The following is a 26,996-nucleotide window of genomic DNA, read 5'->3' as shown; positions in this document are numbered from 1 at the left end:
AATTTATTCAAAAATATTGCTTTCAACTTTGTTCTATTGGTCAAACTTTTTAATGGCAAGACAAATTTTCTTTATATTTTTAAATCAAAATATACTCCTACTTTCTATTTTTTTCAGTTTGGAATAGATAAGATTAATATGTTGACCAAAAAAAAATGGAAGATTAATATATGCATCTTCTTTTTCTAATACTGTATTTTAAAATTTATTGTAGTAGGTTTAGATTGTTTTATTTAATTTATATTTTCATCTTTGAATTATTTGATATTTATATATTATCGTGTTTATAATTTTCTATTATTTCATTAATTATGTCAAATTATTTTTAATCTAATTTCTCAACCTTGATTAGTTGGTCATAGACCTTTTTTTGTGCAAACATAATTGTTACCATTCGTTCAATCTCAAAAGAAGATAAAGAGGAGAAGGTCATCAACCTAATGGAATGATAAAATAGGCTAATCAAACACAAGCCTACAACAAACATAGATAGATTGAAAAAACATAAATCGTTGTTGATAGATCCATAGGAGATTGAAGATAGAAGCTACATCATGGTGTGTCAAAGAAGCTTCCATGAATATATTGGAAATTTAACATTATTTCCTATCAAAAGATTTTATAACGTTGGAAATGGGTCTTTGGTTTCATTGGTTGCTGGAGCAAGCCACTTTGAGATAGCAAAAAGACGTGAACATGTTCTCTCCACACAGGACGAGGGCAGAGCCGAGATTCTCTCTATGGTGGAGGAGGTTGGACGCAAGGTTATCTCCCCAAGGGAGGAAGGTGTGGGAGGTTGGACTCAAGGTTATCTCCCCAAGGAAGGAAGGCGGAGCGAAGGTTCTGTCCATGGTGGAGGAGGTTGGACGCAAGGTTCTCTCCATAAAGGAGGAAGACAGAACCAATGTTCTCTCTATGGTTAGTCATACACTATTGTGACGTAATTTATTTTTTATTCAAGATGTTTTTTGAGTTAACAATTTTAGTGATTAAAGAAATTATGTAAAAGTGAAAATAAAGAGACATATAATAGTTGGCTTAATTTGTTCATATAGACATTTTATAGGTGGTGGTAAATAATAGATTTGTAACATACAATATACCTAGGAGTAAAAAAAACACTTTTAATGGTAACATACATAAAAGATTTGTATTTAGGTAAAAATCAGTGTATTATAGCAAAAATTTGTTTATAAATTATGTACAATAAATTTTAATATATTTTTATTAAATTTTATTTTATTTATAAAACTTAAATCCGCATATAGGGCGGGTCTTTATCTAGTATATATATATATATATATATAAGTATGTTGTAAAACACGGATGGTGGATTTCCATAACCGGCCCATACACGACCCATACACGGCCCATATACATCCAATACCATAAGGCCCATCAGCCACCTCCTCTTAGTCTAAGTCGGTTTAGTCCTAATGTATTTGGGCTTTGTCCCTTCACTATATATATGTATGATTATCGAACATAATGAATAAGAATAAGAAGAGAAAACCTCCTTCGAGTTTATCTAGTTTACAACACGTTATCAGCACGAGTTTGCCCTAAAACTCCAACTGAGAAAAACCCTAAAAACCCTAAACCGCCGCCGCACAAAAGTCCTTGTTCGTCCAAAATCGGCGATCAATTTTTGTCCGTGATCCGTCCAAGTTCGTCGACGGCTACCGTTCGTGATCAGATTCTCGTCGTCGACTAGTCCAAGTTCGTGGTCCGATTTTGTCCGAGGTGAGTTCTGTTCGGAGATCCGTTTGTGATCGGTTCTTCCTGCTGTCCAGGCCGAGGTTCGTGATCGAGAGAATAGTAAAACCGAGGTCTTTAGCTCCCGGTTCATATCTGGTCAACCCCAAAATCGGTGAAGGTAAAATCTAAACCCCCTTATGAACATATGAATCGAATCTGATCATGTAAATTAATGGAACCCTAAAAACGTACAAGTAAACAATCAAGAAACAGAAACCCTAAGTTTTAGACCCTAAAACCCTAAAACTTTAAAACTCTAAAATCGGATATTGTGAGGTTAGGGCTGCTTAGATTGTTTGTGAATTAAACCAATTATGCAAGGAATTAAATTGATTGTTTGCTTGTTGCATGAGAAAATAAATTAGGGTAACCCCAAATTAAATTATAGACATTATCCTAAAATCCTAGAAAATATTTCCTAAAACTTTGTCTTAATCCTAATCTAGAAAAAGGAAATTTAAGAAAAAGGAAAATTTAGTAAAAGGAAATTATTGCATGCTAGATTAAAATTGTTGTCTAGGATTGTTGTTTCATGCATATTAATCTACGAAAATTATGAGATAAAACAAGACATAAACTACGAAAATTTGAGTATAAATAAGTATGACATGGTTCGGTCTCAAATACCGCATGGCCTTAAGTGATTGGCATGGTTCGGTCTCAAATACCGCATGGCCTTAAGTGATTGGCATGGTTCGGTCTCAAATACCGCATGTTCTAATTTTGTTGCATGGTGCGGTCTCAAATACCGCATGTCCTAAATTGTTGCATGGTTCGGTCTCAAATACCGCATGCTAATGATCAGATGCATGTCTTATATTGTGTAGATGGCTAAGCTCAACAATCTCCAATATGCTGCCCTTAATGTTTCTAGAGATAATTATTTGCAATTGGCATTGGACACAAATGATCTTTTCGAGTGCATTGAGGATGATAATGAATGTTCTGAAAAGAACAAGTACAAGGCAATAATGCATATTCACCATCACCTTGATGAGAGTCTCAAAAACCAGTACCTCACTATTGAAGATCCTCTTGACCTTTGGACAGCGTTGAAAAACAAATACGAACACCAAAAGACGGTGCTCCTACCGAAGGCTCAATTCGATTGGAAAAAACTTACGGATCCAGGATTTCAAAACCGTGGATGAGTATAACTCAGAGCTATTTAAGATAGTCTCAATCCTAAAGTTATGTGGTACCAAGGTGATTGAGGAGGACTTGCTAGAGAAGACATTCTTTACCTTTCACTCCAATAACGTACTGCTTCAACAGCAGTATCGTGAAAAGGGGTTTAAGACGCTTACAAACCTCATCTCTTGTTTGTTGCTTGCTGAGCAGAACAATGAGCTATTGATGATGAATAGTGCTTTGAAACCTCCGGGTACAGCTCCATTACCGGAAGCTCACAAGGTTGATATGGCAAAGAAAAATCCCAATGAGCCTAAAGAGCCGAAAGAGACTAAATAGTCTAACTATGTCCATAGGGACAAGTATGGTCGTGGCCGTGGGAGAGGTGGACGTCGTGGTCCTTGTCGTGGGACCTATCAAGGACACAATTTTGGTGGTCAAGGCCGTAGAAACCGATTCGGCTTCGGCCGTGGTCGGGGTAGAGGTCGACCAGATGGTCGCATGTTTGCTTATTGTCAACTAGAAACCTTGCGTTTGCTAGATTGCTGGCCCAGATTATACGTCTGCGAGCCCACTATCCAGATTTTCCACTTAAGACTATACGTCTAGATAATGCTGGTGATTTTACATCCCAAGCGTTTAACGAATATTGTATGTCCATGGGGGTGAGTGTGGAACATCTTGTGGCACATGTCCATACACAAAATGGATTAGCTGAATCCTTCATAAAACATATTCAATTGATTGCTCGACCATTGCTAATGAGGTCGAAGCTTCCTATGTCGGCTTGGGGACACGCAGTATTATATGCAGCTGAATTAATACGCATCAGGCCATCTAGTGAACATAAGTATTCACCATCCCAATTATTAACGGGTCATGAGCCAGACATATCCCATTTAAGAACATTTGGGTGTGCCGTTTATGTACCGATTGCTCCACCACAGAGAACTAAGATGGGACCTCAAAGGAGGATGGGAATATATGTTGGATATGATTATCCCACCATTATTAAGTATCTTGAGCCAACTACGGGTGATTTATTTAAGGCCAGATACGCGGATTCTCAGTTTGCTGAATCTGAATTTCCTATGTTGGGTGGAGAGAATAACAAGTTGGTCAAAGAAATATTATGGAATCAAACATCCTTAAATTGGCAAGATCCTCGAACTCTAGCCTGTGATGCAGAGGTCCAGAAAATTATACATTTGCAAAAGCTAGCTAATCAATTTCCAGATTCCTTTGCTGACCCAAAGAGAGTAACGAAATCGTAAAGACCAGCTTGTAATGCACCAGTACGTATTGATGTTCAGAAGGAACACAATAAGCAAGTTGCTACAGAGTCTAAGACCCGTTTGAAACGAGGTAGACCATTAGGTTCCAAAGATAAGAACCCTCGGAAATCTAAGAAAGGTGCAAATCAAACCGAGGTTAAGGAAATAATAGACATGGTTGCGGTAAATCTTAAGGTACTGAATGAGGTTTGGGACGCTGAACCTCAAGGTCCTGAAGGTATTGATAATAATGAGATCTCAAATCAATTATATCATGTCTGGAATACAATAGAACAGAAAAGATGTCGACATTGATGAAATATTTGCATATAGAGTAGCACTTGAGATAAATGAGGATCATGAATCCACGTCTATATTAGAGTGCACTCAAAGTAAAGATTGGTTAAAATGGAAAGAAGCCATTGACATGGAGTTAAACTCTTTAAAGAAGAGGAATGCGTTTGGTCCGATCTTAAGGACATCATTCGATATAAAGCCAGTAGGACATAAATGGGTCTTTGTAAGAAAGAGAAATGAGAATAATGAAATCGTGATATATAAGGCACGGCTTGTAGCACAAGGATTCTCTCAAATACCAGGAATATATTATGAGGAGACATACTCCCCTGTTGGATGCAACGACTTTTAGATTTCTAATAAGTCTAGCTATAAGAGAAAAACTGGATTTGCGGTTAATGGATGTTGTATCCGCATACTTATATGGTCCACTGGATAATGAGATTTATATGAGATTACCAGAGGGTATAGAGCTCAAAGATAAGAGCGGTTCTCGAGAACAATACTGCATAAGGCTAAACAAATCGCTTTATAGACTGAAACAAAGTGGGTGTATGTGGTACAATAGATTAAGTGAGTACCTAGCCAAAGAGGGCTATAAGAATGATCCCATCAGTCCATGTATTTTTATAAAGAAGTTTGCAAACAAAGGGTTTGTAATAATAGCAGTATATGTGGATGATTTGAATATCCTAGGAACCTCAGGGGAAATCGCCCAAATAGTCAAATATCTAAAGAAAGAATTCGAGATGAAAGACCTAGGCAAGACTAAATTCTGTTTGGGATTGCAGCTTGAGTACATAAATGATGGAATCCTTGTGCATCAAATAAAATATACTGAAAAGGTACTCAAGAGGTTTAATATGGACCAACCTCACCCATTGCCTAGCCCAATGATTGTGAGAAGTTTAAATTTGGAAAATGATCCATTTGGTCCAAGGAAGGACGATGAAGAAATTCTCGGTCCGGAAGTGTCATACCTCAGTGCTATAGGAGCGTTAATGTTCTTGGCTAGCCACACTAGACCAGACATATGTTTTGTCGTGAACCTCCTAGTTAGATTTAGCTCTTGTCCAACCCAAAGGCACTGGGACGTATTAAACATGTATTATGTTACCTACAATGAACGTTAGATTTAGGTTTATATTATACTAACTATAACAAAGAAGGTTTAGTTGGTTTTGCTGATGCAGGTTACCTATCGGATCCGCATAATACTAGGTCTCAAACCAGCTATGTGTTCACACACGGTGGTACAGCTATTTCGTGGCGTTCTATGAAGCAAACCATTGCAGCCACATCATCTAATCATGCAGAGATTTTGGCAATGCATGAAGCCAGCCGTGAGTGTGTATGGTTGAGGTCGATGACTCAATATATCAGGACAGATTGTGGCATGGTCGACGATAAGGAGCCTACGGTTATCTATGAAGACAATACAGCCTGCATCGCACAACTTAAGGAAGGATATATCAAGGGAGATCGGACAAAGCACATTTTACCAAAGTTCTTCTTCACACATGAACTACAAAAGACCGAAGAAGTTCAAGTGGTACAAGTTCCTTCGTGCGACAATTAAGCCGATCTCTTCACTAAGTCATTACCGACATCGACATTCAAGAAGCTAACGCACCAGATTGGGATGCGGAGACTTAAGGACTTCTAGAGATGCTTGGAACAGGGGGAGTAATGCGTGTTGTACTCTTTTTCATTCACCATGGTTTTGTCCCAATGAGTTTTCCTGGTAAGATTTTAATGAGGCAGCACCCCCAAGCGCATTACAGAGATCCTTCTTAGCATTTGCATGGTTATGTCATCCAAGGGGGAGTGTTGTAAAATACGGATGGTGGATTTCCATAACCGGCCCATACACGGCGCATATACGTCCAAGACCATAAGGCCCATCAGCCACCTCCTCTTAGTCTAAGTCGGTTTAGTCCTAATGTCACTACAACAAATATGGACATTGATAGCATACGATTAACGCCATTAAAAGTGATTGATAGCGAATTATCAAACGCTGTATTTGCGGCAGCTATAATAGGTCGCACCCATATTACAGCGGTTTATTAACGCACTACAAAAAAACAGACATATTGTATCACTTAAATAGTATCACAAAACTAAGTGATGTTATTTTAAATTACTTTTTAATAATTGATACAAAAATTATAATTTTACATCAGTTACAATAATCAGTATTATTATTGAATCATTTCATTATAATTAATGCAAATATAAATCATTTACATCACTTTCAGAATACTGACACAAAATATATAAATTTACTTCACTTAATGATTGATGTATTTATTAATTTATATTAACATCACTTAGAAAAATGATCCAAAATTTACATCATTTTAAAAATGATGCTAGTAAAATTATATGTCAAATTATTATATTAACTGAACTAAAAGAAAAAAAAAAAAAAGAATAATATGTTACTCTTTAATCTACTAAAACTAAAATTCAAATTAACAACACACAAAAGAAAAATAATTTAAAAAAAAAAACAGAATAGCCGATTAGAGTTGTTATCCCACATCGGTTGTATCAAAAACAAGTTTTCAATATTGCTCCTATATAATCTCTCACTTAGTCGTACATTCTAATGGGATAACAACTATTTGTGTGGATCCCATAAATACAGTATAAATAATATAGCTAAATTATAAAATGAATATATAAACAAATATGATTTTTATATACATAATTAAATATTATATTAAAGGAAAAAAATATTTTCATATAATTTATTATAATATTGATTTCAACATCAATTTTCTGAAATGATATAAATATTTAACATTAATTATCATAAATAATGCAAATATTTTATATCAATTTAGTAAAAATGATGTAAGACTTGCAACAATTTTTAGAAGTGATGTAAATGAACATCAATTCTAATAACTGAAGCAAATATTTATTTCAATTGATGCAAATTATTTGCATCAACAAAATATAAATCATTCATTAAAGTGATGCAAATTATTTTTGCATCACTTAAAATTGATGCAAAAATAGAAAATAAATGATGTAATACCACACTTTTTTTGTAGTGATGCTACGAAAGTTTCCATCTATAGTAGCGTTAATTTTCACTTGCTATGATATTGGCCCATCTTTAATAGCGTTTTATTTCGACGCCATATAAGTTTTATGACAGCATTGTTTTTGCATGCTATAAGTTTTATGATAGCATTTTTATTACATGCTATTGTTTGGTCTGTCTTACGATAGCTTTTTATATTACTGTTATTACATATTATCATAACTTTTTGTATTACTGCTATTACACTTCCACCTCGATTGTTTTGTTGCGGCATTTTTAGATGCTATATATATCAAAGAATGCTATGCAATATGGAGTCTTTAACCAAAATTACATTACCAAATCCAAACAAATCCAACAACACATTACAGAATTCAAATTCATCATTCAAGTCTCAACAGAAATGAAAAACAGTAGTAGAGTAAACCAGATTAGTTTAACACATTATCACTTTATTCTTTGGCCATGCAAGTACAGATCCAAATGCATCTCCAAGACGCTCTATCTCAGAAGACGACTTCCAAACAGCTGCAGAATTGTCATTCACTATATCAACCCAAACCTTAACTGCATTTTCACCCTAAGGGAACACAATGAACAGTTTGCTCTGGGTTGTCTGACGCCCAACGTCCTTCAGCAACCACCTTGTTCTTTCCGTTAATATCCAGTAACTTGCACTTCTGATTTTCTTTGGGAGCATCAGTTGGAGTGTGATGCTACAATGGTTTCAATAAAAGACAAGTTATAATTAACAGAGAAAAATCTTAACTGTAGTGGACACTTAGACGTGTAAATATTGAGCTACTTACCTGAGATCTTTGAAGTGGAGACTGAGTAAGTTGTGGTGGATTTTTCTTTACAGGCGCTACTGGACATGATTCTGATTCTTTCCGCTTATGAGAGTTAGAAACTGGAGATGCAGAAGTTGTAAACACGGTATGTGGCTGCAGAGTAGACTTTCGACATTGTGTATCTATGGTATCTTCAAAATCACACTTATCAGCAGGCCATGATATGAATGACTTCACAGATTCCTCAAGGTATCTAATCTTTGTTGTAGGTCTCCATAAGAAGACTTTTTCAACATGGACCACATCGAGAAAGACTTTCACTGTTGCATCACGTCTACATTTGGTGTTTGTTTCTTGTAGATATTGTAGGTGCATACTTTTGAAACGAGGAAAAAGAATTAGTTACAAAACAGAAAATGAATCATAATGCAAATGACATGTTTGGTCAAGATTTGAAACCTTACTCGACATATGTGTCCATGACAGCCATATTATGAAGAACAGCAAGATGGGCTACTTTCTTTTCCATATCAGAAAGAGAAAATTCAGTTGCTGCTGATATTAGTCGGCCCTCTATGATAGAGTTGCTCTCATACTCAGTATTCCTATCTAGTTTCTCTTCTACATTGGTTGTCTTTTTAAGGAAATCACTACAGAAACTGACACATTCCTCTGCTAAATATGACTCAGCAATGCAACCCTCTGGTCTTGCTGAGTTTCTAACAAAGTCTTTCAAAACTTTCATGTACCTGCATATAGTAAACACCAAGATTTGAATCAGATTGTTTTCAGGTAGACATATTGTAAAGTATAATGTAAAGATGCATTACTACCTTTCAAAAGGGTACATCCAACGAAACTGAACTGGGCCACATAGTCTAGCTTCCCTTCTGAGATGTATGACCAAGTGAACCAATATATCAAAGAAGCTGGATGGAAAATATCTTTCAAACATACATATAGTTTCAACAATTTCAGCTTCCATTACTGAAATCTGTTCCATATCAATGACTCGTTGACACAAGTGGCTGAAGAATGTACACAAACGTATGATTGCTAGTCTAGGACCTTTTGGTAATAAACCTCTAATTGGAACTGGGAGGAGTTGTTGCATCAACACATGGTAATCATGTGATTTGAGTCCTTGTACCTTACAGTCTTCTAATGATACAACCCTTGAAATGTTTGAAAAGTATCCATCAGGTCCCTTAAGTCAATAAGTCTTTTGCAGAAGACTTTCTTCTCTGTCTTTGACAAAGACCAAGGAGCTGCTGGAAGATAAGTTCTCTTACCTCTAGTGATCCATTTTCCCCTTCACTTTGCATCCAGCAAGATTTACATAGGCTGGGAAATCACTAATAGTCCAAAGAAGCATTGCTTTAAGAGTAAACACATATTTACTCAAGGCATCATAAGTTGACTATCCTTGGTTCCACAAATGGTTTAGGTCATCTATTAGAGGTTCTAGGTAGATGTCAATACTGTTACTAGGCTGATGTGGACCAGGAATTAGCAAGGTGAGCATAATATTCTCCTTCTTCATACATAGATCTGGAGGTAAATTATAGTTTACTAATAGAACCGGCCAACAACTATACTGACTATTCTTCATGTCAAAGGGATTAAACTCATCTGTGGATTAAACCCATTTGTGGATTAAACCCATCTGTGGATACTGACTATTCTTCATGTCAAAAGACCTAAAAACTTCTTTACATCATACAATGATGTATGCAACACATTGCCATCTGGTAACATCTCTGACAGTGTCCCAAGTAGATCATTGAAGCTCTTATCAGAACAGCCATTATTTGTCTTGAGTCGAAATAATGAAACAATAGATGATAACTTGCTATAGTTTGCACAGTTTGGATACAAAGGGGTTTCGGCATCTGCTAACTTTTTCATGAAAGCATCTTCTCTACTGTCTTCTACCTCTTCAGTTTCATAAAAGTCATCTCCATTATCAAACTCGTCATCTTCGTACCCAACAGCTCTATATAACCCAACAATCTCTTCATTAAACTGAGTTACTTTCCTTGCAGCTTCTAAAACTGAGTTGCATTCTCCATGATGGTACCAGTCATTACGCAGTTTGTAAACCTCATCCATACCTCGTGTTACAAGATGAGCAACTACCTCGCCGCATGAATGACGAGCTAAATTGCGACAATCTATACAAGGGCATATTATCAACTGATTGTCTACTTGATTTGCAGAGACATTCTGAACAAATTTCCATGCACCTATCGCATGATCAGGATCAAGCCTGCAAAGATGTACCCATGCTTTGTCCAACATTTATGATCTTACCTTCATTAAAAGGTAAGATCAACAATGCATATTAACTAATCATCAAATCACTAGTACTAAGCATAAACAGACTATAAAAGCCACATCAAGAGCAATGCCCAACGACACAATGAAACACAATGAACTGAGATTGTTAAAGAAAAAAGCTAAAAACAGCAATTTTTACAAAACACTGAAACAACACCAAAGAAACACAATTAAATGAGATTACAATTACTTATACACGAAAATCAAATGACCAAATGTAAACAATTTAAGCTTCTTTCAAATTCACATGTAAATGCTCAATAACTCCAAAATCCGACGTAATAACAGCTCAATAAACTACAAATCTAACTTTTAACTCATGAAATTTCAATTTCTATGAACTCACCTGAGGAAATCTCAGATTGAAATCAGGAGAGCTGTGAGAGATTGAATGGAGATGGCGAGCACTGAGATTCGGCGGAGATAGCAAGAGATGGCAAGCAGAAATCAACGTCGGCGGATATGGCAATAGAGATCTCGTCGGCGTAGATAGCAAGAGATTTGGGTTTTTTTTTTCTTCTTTATTTTTGTCTTTTTTTCCCTACACTGCTATTGTTTTAATCATAAACCGCGAAAATCCTTTTTTCTAAGTCTTGGCACTTCTCGTAAAATTAAGGCGGACTCTTGTGTTTTTAGTTGCCGCTTATTGATTTTTTGGGCATAGCATTAATTTAACGCTATGAGTGTTTTCTAAAAACTCTAATTTCACATTAATAGCAGTTACAGAACTAGTGCTATCTTAATGTGCTATCAATGACCATATTTGTTGTAGTGTGTATTTGGGCTTTGTCCCTTCACTATATATATGTATGATTATCGAACATAATGAATAAGAATAAGAAGAGAAAACCTCATTAGAATTTCTCTAGTTTACAATAAAGTATATATATATATATATATATATAAGTATTTACTTGAATTTACATACAAAAAAATAAAAGTCTCTTCTTTTCGGTCAATTGCATCAAGTCAATTATCTAATTCACTTCTATTTGTTTGTACACTTGAGTTATAGCATTTAAAAGTACTGCTGGATGTTGTTGAAATCTGATTTGGATTTATAATCTTGAAGGAATTGTTTTCGATTAAAAACAAAAAAAAATAAAAGCTCTTGCAAAAATATTGTGATGAGTTTTACAAGACCTTAGTTTTTATGTATTCCAAAAAGAATAATTCTTGGGTTCACTCCTAATATGAACTCTTTGGTTCACTTCTCCTTATTTTAACCAATGAAAATATGACATCTCATAATACATTTAAGAACCTATTTATTCACCTCTTTATAAAATAAGAAAACAAAATCTGTATACATTATTATAAAATTAAAAACTTAAACCTCTTATTTATAAACCCAAACCAATATATAATTTCATTCTAATTGTAAAATCTAAACCCTAATCATCTCATTTGTAAACCCAAACCGACATATATAATGTCCTTCTAATTGTAAAATCTAAACCCTAACCATCTCATTTGTAAACCCAAACCGATATATTTGTTCTAATTGTAAAATCTAAACCCTAACCATCTCATTTGTAAACCCAAACCGACATATAATTTTGTTTTAATTGTAATATCTAAACCCTAACCACTTCATTTGTAAACCCATACCGACATATAATTTTGTTTTAATTGTAAAATCTAAACCCTAACCACTACATTTGTAAACCCAAACCGACATATAATTTTGTTTGAATTGTAAAATATAAACCTTAATCACCTTATTTGTAAACCTAAACCGATACATCATTTCATTCTAATTGTAAAATCTAAACCAAGCCAATATTTAACTTTCCTTAAAAAAATTATACAAAATTTGTTTCCTTAATATGTATTGCTTTTTAATTTATTTTTTTAAACAAAATAACATATAAAAGATTCTGAAATAACTATTTCAAGTATCATCAAGTAACAAGGCTCCAACGAACAACGGAACAATAGTCTTAGGCCCTGCTCGTTTTCAAGTCTCTGAATGAGCGACTGCAACAGAAAAATAGGCAAAAACAGCTCAAACTAATGAGAAGAGGAGTCGCTGCTGGTGTGAAGAAGAGTCGCTGCACTGTTCAGATTAGCTGCCGCAAGGGTCGCTAGAAAATCCGGCGACTTCTCTCTCCCCCCTGCGACACTTTGTCTCACTCTAATAGACACGTCCGCATCTTTCTCTTACCTCATTCAGCGACTTGAAAACAAACATGGCCAAAGGCACTACTATCTAGTGGTAATTTCAAATTCTAACGACACATGGACAAGGAGAATTTATTAATTACCGTTGAACACCTGTAAAATATTGCCGGTTAAGTAAAATTTTGAAAGATATTTTTATTTAAAAAAAAAATCGAAAAAAGTAACATTACTAATCGATGTATATATTGAGTTTTAATAATAATTCTAACTCATATATACTTTTACGGGTACGTACGTACTTATTACCTGAACTTATCCCCTTCAGAGAACAGCTAATTGCCTATTAGTCAAAAGCAAGAATTGATTAAATAAGTCATCTACACTAATAATAGATTATTAAAAAGAAGATACACTATGTGCAGACCATACAATAACGCAGAAGAGCAAGACAGATAAGTGACGAAGGTGCTGGCAAAACAAACATTAAATTGAATTAAAATGTGGATATACCCTTAAGATACCAGAGACTATGCTTCACCGATCTTCTCTATAAATGTCGACCGTCTCAGCCACCACAATGTCACAACCCTCACCATCTCTCTCTCTCTCTCTCTCTCTCTCTCTCTTTCGATCTCGATAGCTCTCTCTCTTGCCTCGTCCTTCAACACCAATTAACACAACGTGAGGGTAAGAATGCGTACAAGTTTATAATATGATTTCAAATATATAGTAGTACTTGCTTAAATAATTTGATTATTATATGTATATTAATTAGCTTAACTTCAAAAGTTCTTCTCTTAATTGGATAAGTATTTAGTCTGAAAAAAAAACTTGTAGTACAAATTTACAAAAAGAAATTTAATACGAAATTTTTTATTTTTACTGCATGAAAACAGGAGAGACAAAAGAGACTCAGATGGCCGACCAGCAACTAGGAGTGCTAAAAGCACTCGATGTTGCGAAGACGCAACTTTATCATTTCACGGCGATTGTCATTGCCGGTATGGGTTTCTTTACGGATGCCTATGATCTTTTTTGTGTGTCCTTGGTGACGAAGCTCCTAGGACGCCTCTACTACTTCAATCCGGAGTCAGCAAAGCCTGGCTCCCTTCCCCCTCATGTTGCGGCAGCAGTCAATGGTGTTGCCCTCTGTGGGACTCTTGCTGGTCAGCTCTTCTTCGGATGGCTTGGTGACAAGCTAGGAAGGAAAAAAGTCTACGGTCTGACTTTGATCATGATGATCGTGTGTTCTATTGCTTCGGGTCTCTCCTTTGGAAACCAAGCCAAGGGTGTCATGACCACTCTTTGCTTTTTCAGGTACAATTATCACGGTCAAAACTGTTTTATCTATGAACATGAGATCATCCACATGATAGTTACAACCTCCAAAAACAAATGAAACAAAAAAATATTAATATTTGAACGGTTATGTATAGGTTTTGGCTCGGGTTTGGCATTGGAGGTGACTACCCTCTTTCAGCCACCATCATGTCTGAATATGCTAACAAGAAGACTCGTGGGGCTTTCATCGCTGCCGTCTTTGCTATGCAAGGTGTCGGTATCTTGGCTGGTGGTTTTGTGGCTCTTGCAGTCTCTTCCATTTTCGACAAACAGTTTCCATCGCCGACCTATGACCAAGACAGGGTTCTCTCAACGCCTCCGGAAGCTGATTACATTTGGCGTATCATTGTCATGTTTGGCGCTATACCTGCGGCCATGACCTTCTATTGGCGTATGAAGATGCCTGAAACCGCTCGTTACACGGCTTTAGTTGCCAAGGACATTAAACAAGCAACAAAAGACATGTCCAAAGTCTTACAAGTAGAGCTTGAAGTTGAAGAAAGGGCGGAGGACCCAAAACTGAACTATGGATTGTTCTCCAAGGAATTCCTTAGGCGCCACGGGCTTCCACTCCTTGGGTGTACCTCAACTTGGTTCTTGCTTGACATTGCTTTCTACAGCCAAAATTTGTTCCAAAAGGATATTTTTTCGGCCATTGGATGGATTCCAAAGGCAGGCACCATGAATGCTGTTCATGAGGTTTTCAAGATCGCTAGGGCTCAGACTCTCATCGCGCTTTGCAGTACTGTCCCAGGGTACTGGTTCACCGTGGCTTTTATTGATATCATGGGAAGGTTTGCAATCCAGCTAATGGGATTCTTCTTCATGACGGTATTTATGTTTGCCATTGCCTTCCCTTACAACCACTGGATCAAACCAGACAACCGTATTGGATTCGTGATTATGTACTCCCTCACCTTTTTCTTCGCTAACTTTGGACCAAATGCAACCACTTTCATTGTCCCTGCTGAGATCTTCCCAGCTAGATTAAGGTCCACATGCCACGGAATATCAGCTGCGACAGGTAAGGCTGGAGCCATTGTTGGAGCCTTCGGGTTCCTATATGCGGCTCAATCACAGGATCCAGCCAAGACAGACGCAGGATACCCACCGGGTATTGGAGTCAAGAACTCATTGATCATGCTTGGTGTTATCAACTTTATTGGTATGCTCTTCACATTCCTTGTCCCTGAGCCAAAGGGCAAGTCCCTTGAAGAACTCTCCGGTGAAGCTGAGGTTGAGAAATGATAAATGTAACGTTCCTTTGTGGTTTGTTTGATTTTTTTTCTTTTCAATACTTTGTATTTCCCTTCGCGTGATGCACTAAGGAAGAAAGTTTTTGATGTGGAATACTTCAATCTTACTGCCTGAGTGCAAATCTTGTAATTCATGCTTTGTACTCTAATCTTTATAAAGTTTCATTTTTTGTACCATTTATATGTTTCATTAAAGCTAATTAATTTAACCTAATTTTGTAAAAGAGGGTAAAAATAAAAATATTCAAAAAGAGGTATTTTTGAAAAAGATATCCAAAAAAGATATTTCTAACAAACTCTCAATTTGTTTTAGTGATTAATTTCATCTGCATTAATTACTTATTTTATTTTATTTACAACTCAGTTTCTTGATTAATATTTCGTTAATATGCTAAAGTCGGGAAAAAAAACCAATTTAATGTCAAGTGAACATAAGAATATTACTCTATTGATTAAGTCCACGGTTGTGACCCACTGGTTCGTAATCATTCGATATTAAAACCTCCATAAATTAATAAAGTTAGGAAAATGAAATTCTATTAATTTATAAAAATTTTAATTTCTCGATAAATTAATAAAATATTAATTTATGAAGAGATTTTTTGTTTTTATAGTTTTAATAATTTGCCTTAAAAAAAATATTGAAAAAGATTAGAATCAAGTTGAGCTCCAATAATAAAATTTCTTTGTATTAATATAAAGAGTAATTTATGGAAAATTTGATGTATTTCTACTCTCGTGTTTTCAAATATGTAAAATGATTTTAAAAGAAAAATAAAAGCTATAACCTTCTTAAGGCATCCACCTAAGCTTTAAAACAACCAATAGGGATTAGCCATATCATTAATTAACACCTTTAAAACAACCAATAGAGATTCGGGAATTAAAACCACCAATAGGAATTAGCCATCTCACTAATTAACATTTTTAAAAATTTCCAAAATTTTCTAGGATTTAAAACCACCAATACGAATTAGCCATTTCAATAATTAACATTTTTAATTTTCAGAATCTATTAGTCATCTCACTAATTAACATTTTTAATTTTCAGAATCTACTAATTAACATTTTTCTATATTATTAAGTTTTGGTCGAGATTTCCAGAAAGTTTTTTTCCATATATTATTAATCTATGGAAATAAAATCTATATAATAAAATATTTGTAAAAGATATGATATAAAATTAAGCAAAATTAAAACATTAGAAATTTCAAATTATTTTAAAATGTTAAATTAGTAAACGAAATTATACTAAAAACATCAAGGCCCTGGGTTTCTTAAAATTTAAGCCACTTTCAAATGGGCTTCAAGAAGGCCCAATACAAAAATTAAGTCTCCTCTCTCTCTCCGATCTGAATAGATCGCTCGACTTGATGAGCTTCGGGACCTCCTCCTGTGTTCTTCTTTTTAATGTTAAAAAGATCTGGGATCGAAAGTGTAGCTGTGTTTTTTATTTCTGACAACTGGATTTAAACACCACTTAGTTTCCGGAGTTCAGGACTAAAATGATGTCGCCGAAGCAAATCTCCGACAATCGAGAATCTCCACATTTCAAGTATCTTCATACCCAAAATTTCGATAATAACTTTCTAAATAAATGATATAAAACTAATCAAAAATAGAGATTAAATTTAATTTGATTAAAAATGTTAAATTGATAAATGAAAATAAAATAAAATATTTGTAAATTTAAGATTTTGTAAATTTAAGTTTGAAAAACGTTTAATCTATGGAAATAAAATAAATATAAGAAAATATTTACAAAATTTAAGTTTTTCTTAGTTTAATCTATGGAAATGAAAATTTCCAAATTTATAAAAACTCTTCTTAGCTTAAAACAAAAATGGAAAAAATCTACTTAGCAGCAAAAAGAAAGAAAGGAAAGCTTACAAATTCTAAATTAGGTGTATTTGTATAAATAGGCATATAAAACAGATCATAGAACAAGCTCAATATAATTGAAAACTTATTCCATCGTCGAGCATAAGAAAAAATAATCAATCATCGTCCTCTTCAAGCTCATTGCATTACAATGGCATCTGCAACTTCTCCTCCTTCAGCTCCATTACTTCCTTCCTTGGTTCTTGATGAGTTATCAAAAGGTTACACTAACAAAGAAATTGTTGTTAGGATCATCCACATCTGGGAAGCACGCAATCCAAAAAAAGATGGCTTACTTATGGGACTCGAACTGCTGCTCATAGACCAGAAGGTACTTGAATTACTTTTTAAAAATAGTTTCATTATTCTCATAAGTAAACACTCTCAAATTTGAAAATTTATTATACAGTAAACTTTGATCCAAGCATTCATTATGGCAAACCGAATATCCTACTACGAGGGAAATCTCAAACCTGGAGTTGTCTACACAATTAAAAATTTCTTGGTCGCTAACAACAAAACAAGCTACAGGGTGTGTCCACACAAGTTTCTGATCCAGTTTACCCAACATACAAGTTTGAATGAGGTTGTTGATGCTGCCGAACTGATTGAAAGACAAAAGTTTAGGATTCGTTCTTTTGCAGAATTTGAAGAAGCTGTTGACATGAACAAAGACCTATTTGGTAAATATATGTTGCTTATATATTTGTAATAATATCACCATGTTTTTACTCTAAATTTGATCCACCTAGATGCTATTGGAAAACTGGTCCTCATCAATGATCACAGCTTCAGCAACATAACTGATGAGCAACCAAGCGGTGTGATTAAAGGCAAAATAGAAGTTCACCTACAACTAAGGGAGTAAGCAGATTCTTCCCTAAACTCTAGCAACTGAAAATCTTTCTCTGTTACTCTAACTACCCTATATCTTTCTATGATTTTAAACAGTGGACCAGTAGTTCGTCTCACCCTTTGGGACAATGTCGCCTTGAATTTCCGGAAAAGATTGACAAAACATGTCAGTAAACCTGTGGTGCTCATTGCTACTACTGTGAACCCAAGGAAAATTAAAGGTTTGTAATCTCAGTCCTATAACTACCATTGCTTATTCTGCTATCTATTTGTCCAAGTTCATTCTTGCTTTATGAACATATTATATGATGCAGATATGTTTTGTCTCTCCTCCACCTCTTCCACAAGGATTTTTCTCGACAATGATGTTGATCCAACTACTGAATACTTGACATGGTATGTACGCTCACTCACATACTTATAATGTGTTCAAGTTGTATAATATACAATATACATATCTTTATTAAGAAGCATGTATTTATTTTCCTAGGTTGGGGGAGGATACAAAAAACGCATCTATTGTCGTCAACAACTTCACCTCAGAGGTTGTAAAGCCTGAACCAGTCACCATTAGCGGACTCTACCAATTTCTGAAAAACGACACTCCACAGGTATTTCCATTCTTAATTTTACTGATTAGTTTAATGTTTTCTTCTTAATTTTGAAGAATTAGTCTCTTACATATATACCATATAGCAGAAAGCCCTTTTTTCCTGCATTGCTACGATTGTATCAATATCACCTCAATATGGCTGGTTCTACATTGCATGTACTAAATGTGCATGTAAACTTGAGCGAGGAGACACGACCTTGGAATGTAAGACGTGCAACAACAAAAACGCTGTTGGTGTTGTCAGGTTTGCAAATTTCTTTATGCTATGCTTTTTATTAATGCACAAAAATAAGCAAATAAAAATAAATAACACCTAACATAAACAATAAATGGTTTAACAACAGGTATCGAGTCGAGCTATCTGTCTATGACAATGACAATGTTGCAACTTTTGTGCTTTTCGACCGTGAAGCATATAAACTAACTGGTATGAGAGCTGCAGATATATTGGAAGCCTTTATGCAGGTAGCCTTTACTCATCAAATATTTATCTTTCTCCACCAAATAATTTCCAACTACATTCCTTTATACAATATTTAATCATTGTTTTCTTTGTAGGGTGATGATAATGGTGTCATAGGCAATCATACTTCAATACCACAATGTCTATTAGATGTTGTAGGCCACACTTATAAATTTCAAGTAACACTTACGCCCTATAACTACATTGCTACCCGCCAAACTATCACAGTTTCACGCATCTTTGAGAAAGTTACTGGTGGTGACGAGAAAACTCCTCAAGACAAAACAGCCGATGATGATGATGATAATGATGACGATGACGACACGGTTGGCAGCAAGCACAAAAAGAAACGTATGCGTCAGGCAGGACTTAGATTCACAACAACATCCTCAATATATTAATTAGCATTGCTTTCTAAATTTTCTTGCATCGAAAACTTTAATAGTTAGTTTTAATCTTGGTTTTTCCGATTCTTTAATTGTTCTTGGGATTTCAATATAATAAGCTTCTACTTCTGCATTTTTAATTAATGCCGAATTCTATTCCTGAATATTTATTTGCTCTTGCGATTTCAAAATAATAGTATCCAACTTTTTTTTTACATCCATGTTTTAGTATCCATCCTTTGTTTTTAATCAAAATTGTCTAATTAAAAATATGCATGAACCATGTTTTAGCTTCAACGTTGTCCAAAGCTCATGACATGCAGTTCACCACAATTGGTGTATGTAAGCTAAGAATAAAGAATTATTAATGCCTTATAAAGCTAAAAAATAATTAGAATCAAAATTGTCTAATTAAAAATATGCACGAACCATATTGATTGAAACAAAGAGAGTGTTTTTATGTTTTAATCAGTAAATATTCTATATTTATCAGAAATAGAAATATTTGTTAATTTCCATAACCAAAAATCTAAAATGCTTTAACCTCTCTAATGGAAACATTCTATATTTATCAAAAATAGAAATATTTGTAAATTTCCAAAACTAAACCGACAGACACCCACGCCACATCTATATATTCGAAAAACCATCTCCACTAAATCACAGAAACATTGTTTCAGAATTACATCTAGAAAGAAAAGCTTTTAAAATAAACTACACCATACGATGATGGTATCTCAACAACATGGGAGGAAGAAACGAACTGATGCGGCTGCCTGGGTCAAAATCATCTATTATAACTGTGAGTTGCCAATAACTTATGTTTGTCTTTAAAAACTCAAACACTCCATATGAGAAAAATTCAAAAAGTTAAAAGTTGTTTTTCCCCCTTTTGTCAAATAGGTGGATGTGATGTTTGCTTCAAATATGGTAAAAGGAATTCCCAATGAAGGAAGAAAAAAAATATTTCCATCAAAATAACATATTTTCTAAATAGTTTATGCAATACATCTTTACCTTATTTTTTCCTAATCAAAGTTGGCCAAAAAAACACTCGAGCAATGCGAAGAGCCATTCTGAAAACCAAAAGAGCGTTTAGTAAAAACAATGGTACGCTCAAACTCATAATCACTAGCAATTATGTCTTCACCATATTAATATTACACAGAGAACTCAATACAATAAATATAATTTGAAACAGGGATTCAACCTTGAATTGTGTCAACATCGCAGCCCCCTGGAAGAAGAAGAACACAACAAAGTAAGTAAATAAGCAAATTGCATATTGTAAACAACTTAATTTCATCAATCAATAGATGTATGATGTATCTAACTGAAATTGACATTCTTGCTTGCACACAACTTTGGCTCCCCTGAAGAACCGGGTGATATTCTCCGTTGCCCCTACTGCAATGCTTTAGTCTGGCATTCAGAAAAAATGGGGGTAGATCCAGATAGTGGGAACCCGTTATACACAATTTGTTGTCAACAAGGCCGTGTAAAACTGCCACCAGTAAGACCACCACCGCATGTGCTTGACGAACTTCTAGAAAAGAACACCACTTTCCGGAATAATATAAGAGTATACAATGCTATCTTGGCGTTCACATCAATCGGAGCAAATATAGATCACACAGTTTCATCTGGAAATGGTCCCCATACGTTTAGAATACAAGGGCAAAATTATCATCGCATTGGTTCTCTTCTTCCTATGCCAGACAATCCGGCTAGGTTTCTCCAGTTGTACATTGTCGACACAGCAAACGAAGTTTCAAACCGCATCAAGTCTTTACCGCGAACTCCCTCAGGTGTCGAAGAAAACGTTGTCAAGCAATTGATTGACATGTTAGATTCAAACAACCATCTTTGCCAAATTTTTCGCAGAGCTCGAGATCGATACGAGTCAAACAGTGCAGAAGAGTTTAAAATAAGACTAATAGCACATCAAGGGAAAGAGAGACAATATGATTTGCCAGACACCAACGAGGTTGCTGGTTTAATAGTCGGTGATATGTCAACAACTACCGGTCACAGAGATGTGATATTACAATTTCAGTCTAACCATTTGCAACAAATAAATGACGAACATCCTTTGTACATGTCCTTGCAGTATCCATTGCTTTTCCCTTACGGCGAGATTGGTTTCCACACTGAGATACCTTATGTTGTAGCTGAAGCTAGACAACGGAAAAAGTCATTCATAAGCATAAGAGAGTTTTACACTTATTAGATCCAAACCCGGCTAACAGAAGGGAAGACGATTATAAAAGCAGGTCGTTTATTACATCAATACGTTGTAGATGCATACACAGCTATTGAGGCAGAAAGGTTGAGGTGGAACAGAAACAACCAAGAGACTCTAAGAGCAGATTTGTACAACAACGTATACGACGCAGTTGGTAAAAGAGATACTGATGCGAGAATACATGGAAAAAGAGTGATCTTACCTTCAAGCTTTACTGGAGGCCCGCGATATATGATAGAAAAATATCATGATGCCATGGCTATATGTCGAACATATGGAAATCCAGATTTGTTCATAACTATGACTGCCAATCCAAACTGGCAAGAGATAAACGAGCATTTAGAAGCATGTGGTGGTGGTTCAGGAAATGATAGACCTGATATTGAATGTCTGAGTTTTCAAAATGAAATTAGAGCAACTGCTAGCAGATTTCAAGAAAGGAACATTCTTCAAACCGAACATTGCAGGTATGTATGAGTAATCTTGCCTTTTTGTTAGCATAAGAATTCATAAATTTGTCATTCTTCATATCTTTATAATAGTCTCACGTTTAAGATGTAGGAATAATCTCAATTTTATCTTACATTGACTCATAACATATTTTTAATCTACAGTGATCCACACAATAGAATTCCAAAAGCGCGGGTTGCCACATGCACACATACTTCTTTGGCTGGATGGAGCAACAAGAATCCCAACAATCAATGAAGTTGGATGCAATAATCTCCGCTGAATTGCCACAAAAAAATAACGACCCAGAAGGGTTTGAGCTTGTGGAAAGACAAATGATGCACGGTCCTTGTGGATTGGATAGACCAAAATCACCCTGCATGAAGAACAAGGAATGTTCAAAAAAATATCCAAGAAAATTTACAGAGCATACATCGATTGACAAATCTGGTTACATAATATATCGTCGGCGTCAGGATGAAAATAAATTTGTTATCAAGGGAGGAACAAGATTGGATAATCGCTTTGTTATTCCACACAACGTGGCTATTCTCAAAAAATACCAAGCTCATATAAATGTGGAGTGGTGCAACAGAAGAAATGTTGTTAAATATCTTTTCAAATACATTACAAAGGGTGTTGATAAAGCAACTATTGTGATAGAAAAAGGTCCCAATGCCTCAGGAAACACTCAAGATAATGGACCAACAAAGAGACCAAGAGACGAGATAAAAGAATACCTTGACTGTCGATACTTATCTGCTTGTGAAGCAATGTGGTGAACGTTTGGATACCACATACACCAACGGAAACCTGCAGTTCAGAAACTTATAATCCATCTACCTGGACAACAAAGCCTAACTTTTAAAGCTACAGCTGATCTCAGTCAAGTCCTGTCTAGAGAAAATATTGGGAGAACAATGTTTACAGCGTGGATGGAAAAAAGCGAAGAATGTGAAGAGGCTCGGGAGTTAACTTATTTGGAATTTCCTACAAGATTTACTTGGGACGACGACAAAAAAGTCTGGATGGAACGACAACGGATAGGGATTTCAACAATAGGAAGAATAGTCAACATTCACCCAGCATCTGGGCAATTATACTATCTAAGGATACTAATCAATAACATAAGAGGACCAAGAAGTTTTGACGAAATACTAACAGTCGATGGCCAAAGATATGAAGATTTTAAATCAGCATGCTATGCTCGCGGTTTACTAGACTTTGACTCTGAATGGCATGATGCAATGGATGAAGCTATACAATGGGCTACACCTTATCAACTACGACAACTATTTGTTTTATTATTGATATATTGCGAAGTGGGCAGTCCACTAAAATTATGGGAACGCTGTTGGAAATCACTCGGTGAAGACATGCCTTACAAACAACGCAAGATTTTCAACTTTCAAAGGCTACACCTAGAAGAGTCTGATATTCAAAAGTATACTTTGATTGAGATAGAGAAGATAATGCACCAGTATGAGCACTCACTAACTGAGTTCGAAGATATGCCACAACTAGAAGTCGACGTTTTAAAGGATCTAGGTAACAGCTTGTTAAATGAAGAATCAAGATACAATGTACAAAAGGAGAAAAAAGATCACAACAAACTTCTAAGCAGTCTAAATGTTCAGCAAAAGCAGGTTTATGATGCAGTTATGGAGTCAGTTGAAAATGGTTTGGGAAAATTATTCTTCTTATATGGTCCTGGTGGAACAGGGAAAACGTACCTTTATTCAACCATCATTTCTGAGTTGAGATCAGAAAGAAAAAATTTTCTCCCTGTTGCTTCATCAGGCATCGCAGCATTGCTTCTACCTGCAGGAAGAACGGCACATTCACGCTTTAAAATTCCGATGGATCTCAATGAAGATTCATTATGTCATATAAAGCCAGGAACGATATTAGCAGAACTAATAGAGAAAACTGATCTTATCATATGGGATGAGGCGCCCATGGCACATCGGTACGCATTTGAGGCGGTTGACAGAACATTACGAGACTTGATGTCCATGAAAAAATCAAAAGCTAAAGACCAACCTTTTGGAGGCAAGACTGTAATACTAGGTGGGGACTTCAGACAAACACTACTAGTTATTCCACAAGGTTCTCGAGCTGATACAGTATTAGCATCAATTAAACAATCATACTTGTGGGACTCTTGCAAAGTTTTCTCCCTAAAAAAGAACATGAGACTTCAAGAATCACAAGAAAACTTCGCTGCATGGCTACTAAGTGTTGGAGATGGAACTGCACCTACAAATGAGCCAAAAGATGTCAACGAAGATGATGGTCAGATGGTAGTCGTTGATCCTAAATTCATAATGCAATCAACTGGAGATCATTTACAAGATATTTTTAAAGCCACAAATGCAGAGAACAAGTTATCAAAAAGCACATATGCAAGCGTTACAGAGAGAGCAATCCTAACTCCACGAAATGAGACAGTTGATGAGATTAATACATACATGTTAGAACATCTACCAGGAACATCGAAGGAGTATCTCAGCTTAGACAGTATGGGCAAGGGTGACACAGTAAATACTGCCTATGAGTCTCTATATATTGTTGAGTATTTCAACTCACTAGAGTTCCCAGGACTACCAAAACATCAGTTGGCTTTGAAAGTAGGAGCTCCAATAATGCTGATTCGCAACATTAACCAAAAAGAAGGTCTATGCAATGGCACAAGATTAATTGTAACACGTTTGGGAAAAAGACTGATTGAGGGCGAAAGAGTCACGGGCACACACGCTGGTCAAAAAGTGATTTTGCCACGGATAATCTTATCGCCACCTGACTCAAAGCATCCTTTCACACTTCGAAGACGTCAATTCCCAGTCAGAGTATGCTATGCAATGACAGTTAACAAAACCCAAGGACAAAGCTTAAAATCAGTTCTTCTCTTTTGCCTCAACCAGTTTTCAGTCATGGTCAGTTGTATGTGGCGCTCTCACGTGTAACATCTCATACAGGTTTAAGCATTCTAAAACCCCATAATGATGCAGAGAACACAGTAAAAAATATTGTCTACAAGGAAATATACAACGGGCTACCTAGAAATTAAGGCCAAATTCGATATTCCATTCTATATGTTTTTAGAGAAATCAACTTCAGTTTTGGTTTGGATTAATGTATTTCTTTCTATAAAGAGTTATGGACTAATTCCTCATAAAAACAAGTAATAAAAACCAAAGACACAGAACCTCTGAACCAATCTTAAGTCAAAAGGAAGAGCAAATATATATGACAAATGATGGCTAGATTTTGTGTCGGTGGTTGAACGTAAAGCAAGATTCGGGCGTTAATAAGAAAGAAGCATAGATGGATGAACAACTAACTTAACCAAAAGACATAACCAATACTATCAAATTCTCCAACAGACAGTAATCAGATTAATCTCTAATTCATTTAATTAAAAGGGAAGAAGAAGACGAAGATTGAATAAGAAGCTTATAGTGCTGTCAAACGAATTCCCAATTCCCAATTGATATGATGATTTATCTAATCCTCGCCCTTCTTGGTAGTCTCGGCAGCCAACCTCATCCATTTCCATAATGTGTCCTTAATCGAACCAATCGTATTTGCCACCAAAACAATATTAATAATAGGATTAGGATGCGAATATCAGATAGAGAATAAAAGAAGAAGACAGGGGCAGGAGAAACGTAAGGATTCAACTCAGTCAATTTCGATTTTGAAATCTAATAACCAAAAAAAACAAAGGAATCATTACCGGAGATGTTTTTTCACCGGATCTGATATGAATAGATGCTTCGGCGGAAACCTTAGGGTTCTTGAAGTTTCGTACATCAGGTGGGAGGGTACAGGGAAGGAGATGCGATTGGAGGCGATCCTCCAGCTTCGACATGAGACCAACCATAAGCTGCCTGCGCGTGGGTGACACGTACGGGAAATCCATGAATTTCCGGTGGAGATTATCGTCCATTGACTGGGATTGAGCTCGAACTCTGAGTTTGTTTGAGAACCGCGATGTGTTTGTTCGAGTTGGAGTTAACGGCGAGAGAGAAGAAGAGTAGAGAGTGTTGCAAAATATTCTCGACATCGTTTATATGTGGCTATATGATTAAATCACATGACTTCTTCTTTTATACTACTACACTAAAGTTTCTTTAAAAATTTACATTTAACACACGTGTACTTCTATTGGTAGTTTTGTATTTTTTTTTTTTTGGTATAAACTATAGTACTTATTTCTAATGTTTTGTAAACATATTTTTATAACTGCTTTACTAATAGGCCAATAAGAAAATGTAACATTTTTAAATTTGATATTTCTAATAGTTAGCAAGAGAAATTGACAAATCATATTTCTATAAAAAAATTTCTATACTTCTACTATTAATAAATTTTATATTCATATTAAATTTTTAAATAAAAATTAGAAATTTTTTTCTATACTTCTATATCTATATTTTAAAATATTATAAATATTTAAACTCTATTAAAATTTTAAATATTATAAAATATTATATATTTGATTTTTTTAATATCTTGAAAATATCTTATTTATCTCTCTTTGTGTTTTATATATTTTATGAGCTGTAAAACATGTTTTTGTGTATGATTTTATAAGTAATTTAATAGTATTTCAGTAAAAAAAAATCTTTTTGGGTCTAAGAAAAAATGATTGACGTCGCAAGACCTTGGTTTGATGTTGTTTGAGTTAATTTTTGAGCTTTAAAGAAAAAAGATCAACGACAAGCAAA

At 35.2% G+C, this 26,996-nt stretch overlaps 3 protein-coding genes and 1 pseudogene across 3 annotated transcripts; 3 read left to right on the top strand and 1 right to left on the bottom strand.

Moving 5' to 3' along the window:
• Positions 1–7,830: 7,830 nt before the first annotated feature.
• LOC147921543 (uncharacterized) lies at positions 7,831–11,214 on the bottom strand. The gene is made up of 4 exons (XM_087497448.1): positions 9,143–11,214; positions 8,774–9,058; positions 8,328–8,685; positions 7,831–8,234 (listed from the first exon to the last, which is right to left on the bottom strand). The coding sequence occupies exons 1-4, from the start codon at positions 9,421–9,423 to the stop codon at positions 8,094–8,096; spliced, it is 1,065 nt and encodes a 354-aa protein (XP_087353574.1). The 5' UTR covers positions 9,424–11,214; the 3' UTR covers positions 7,831–8,093.
• Positions 11,215–13,349: 2,135 nt separating this feature from the next.
• LOC104760616 (putative inorganic phosphate transporter 1-3) lies at positions 13,350–15,547 on the top strand. Its single transcript, XM_010483567.2, has 3 exons — positions 13,350–13,460; positions 13,670–14,090; positions 14,210–15,547. Exons 2-3 carry the CDS (start codon positions 13,690–13,692, stop codon positions 15,360–15,362), a joined length of 1,554 nt encoding a protein of 517 aa, XP_010481869.1. The 5' UTR covers positions 13,350–13,460; positions 13,670–13,689; the 3' UTR covers positions 15,363–15,547.
• A 1,855-nt stretch (positions 15,548–17,402) lies between these two features.
• Positions 17,403–19,583, top strand: LOC104763153 (uncharacterized). The gene is made up of 9 exons (XM_010486561.2): positions 17,403–17,582; positions 17,811–17,934; positions 18,004–18,115; positions 18,203–18,327; positions 18,421–18,502; positions 18,597–18,717; positions 18,806–18,963; positions 19,064–19,184; positions 19,278–19,583. The coding sequence occupies exons 1-9, from the start codon at positions 17,403–17,405 to the stop codon at positions 19,581–19,583; spliced, it is 1,329 nt and encodes a 442-aa protein (XP_010484863.2).
• A 1,423-nt stretch (positions 19,584–21,006) lies between these two features.
• Positions 21,007–22,546, top strand: LOC147921542 (uncharacterized; annotated as a pseudogene).
• The last annotated feature ends 4,450 nt before the right edge of the window (positions 22,547–26,996 follow it).

Source organism: Camelina sativa, chromosome 18 (genome assembly GCF_030686135.1).
Source record: "Camelina sativa cultivar CO46 ecotype springtype chromosome 18, ASM3068613v1".
NCBI lineage: Eukaryota > Viridiplantae > Streptophyta > Magnoliopsida > Brassicales > Brassicaceae > Camelina > Camelina sativa.
Note: the sequence above shows the minus strand (reverse complement) of the source record. Positions and strands in the feature narration are given on the sequence as shown.

Bases quoted from the DNA above. Each gene is read 5' to 3' on its own strand.
- LOC147921543 (XM_087497448.1), bottom strand. From the start codon at position 9,423: ATGCAACAACTCCTCCCAGTTCCAATTAGAGGTTTATTACCAAAAGGT. The intron at 8,686-8,773 runs GTAAGGTTTCAA...TCGTTTCAAAAG, and splicing joins GTCATGGACACATATGTCGA to TATGCACCTACAATATCTAC. The intron at 8,235-8,327 runs GTAAGTAGCTCA...AAACCATTGTAG, and splicing joins CTCCACTTCAAAGATCTCAG to CATCACACTCCAACTGATGC.
- LOC104760616 (XM_010483567.2), top strand. From the start codon at position 13,690: ATGGCCGACCAGCAACTAGGAGTGCTAAAAGCACTCGATGTTGCGAAG. The intron at 14,091-14,209 runs GTACAATTATCA...GGTTATGTATAG, and splicing joins ACCACTCTTTGCTTTTTCAG to GTTTTGGCTCGGGTTTGGCA.
- LOC104763153 (XM_010486561.2), top strand. From the start codon at position 17,403: ATGGCATCTGCAACTTCTCCTCCTTCAGCTCCATTACTTCCTTCCTTG. The intron at 18,503-18,596 runs GTATGTACGCTC...TTATTTTCCTAG, and splicing joins ACTACTGAATACTTGACATG to GTTGGGGGAGGATACAAAAA. The intron at 18,964-19,063 runs GTTTGCAAATTT...GTTTAACAACAG, and splicing joins AACGCTGTTGGTGTTGTCAG to GTATCGAGTCGAGCTATCTG.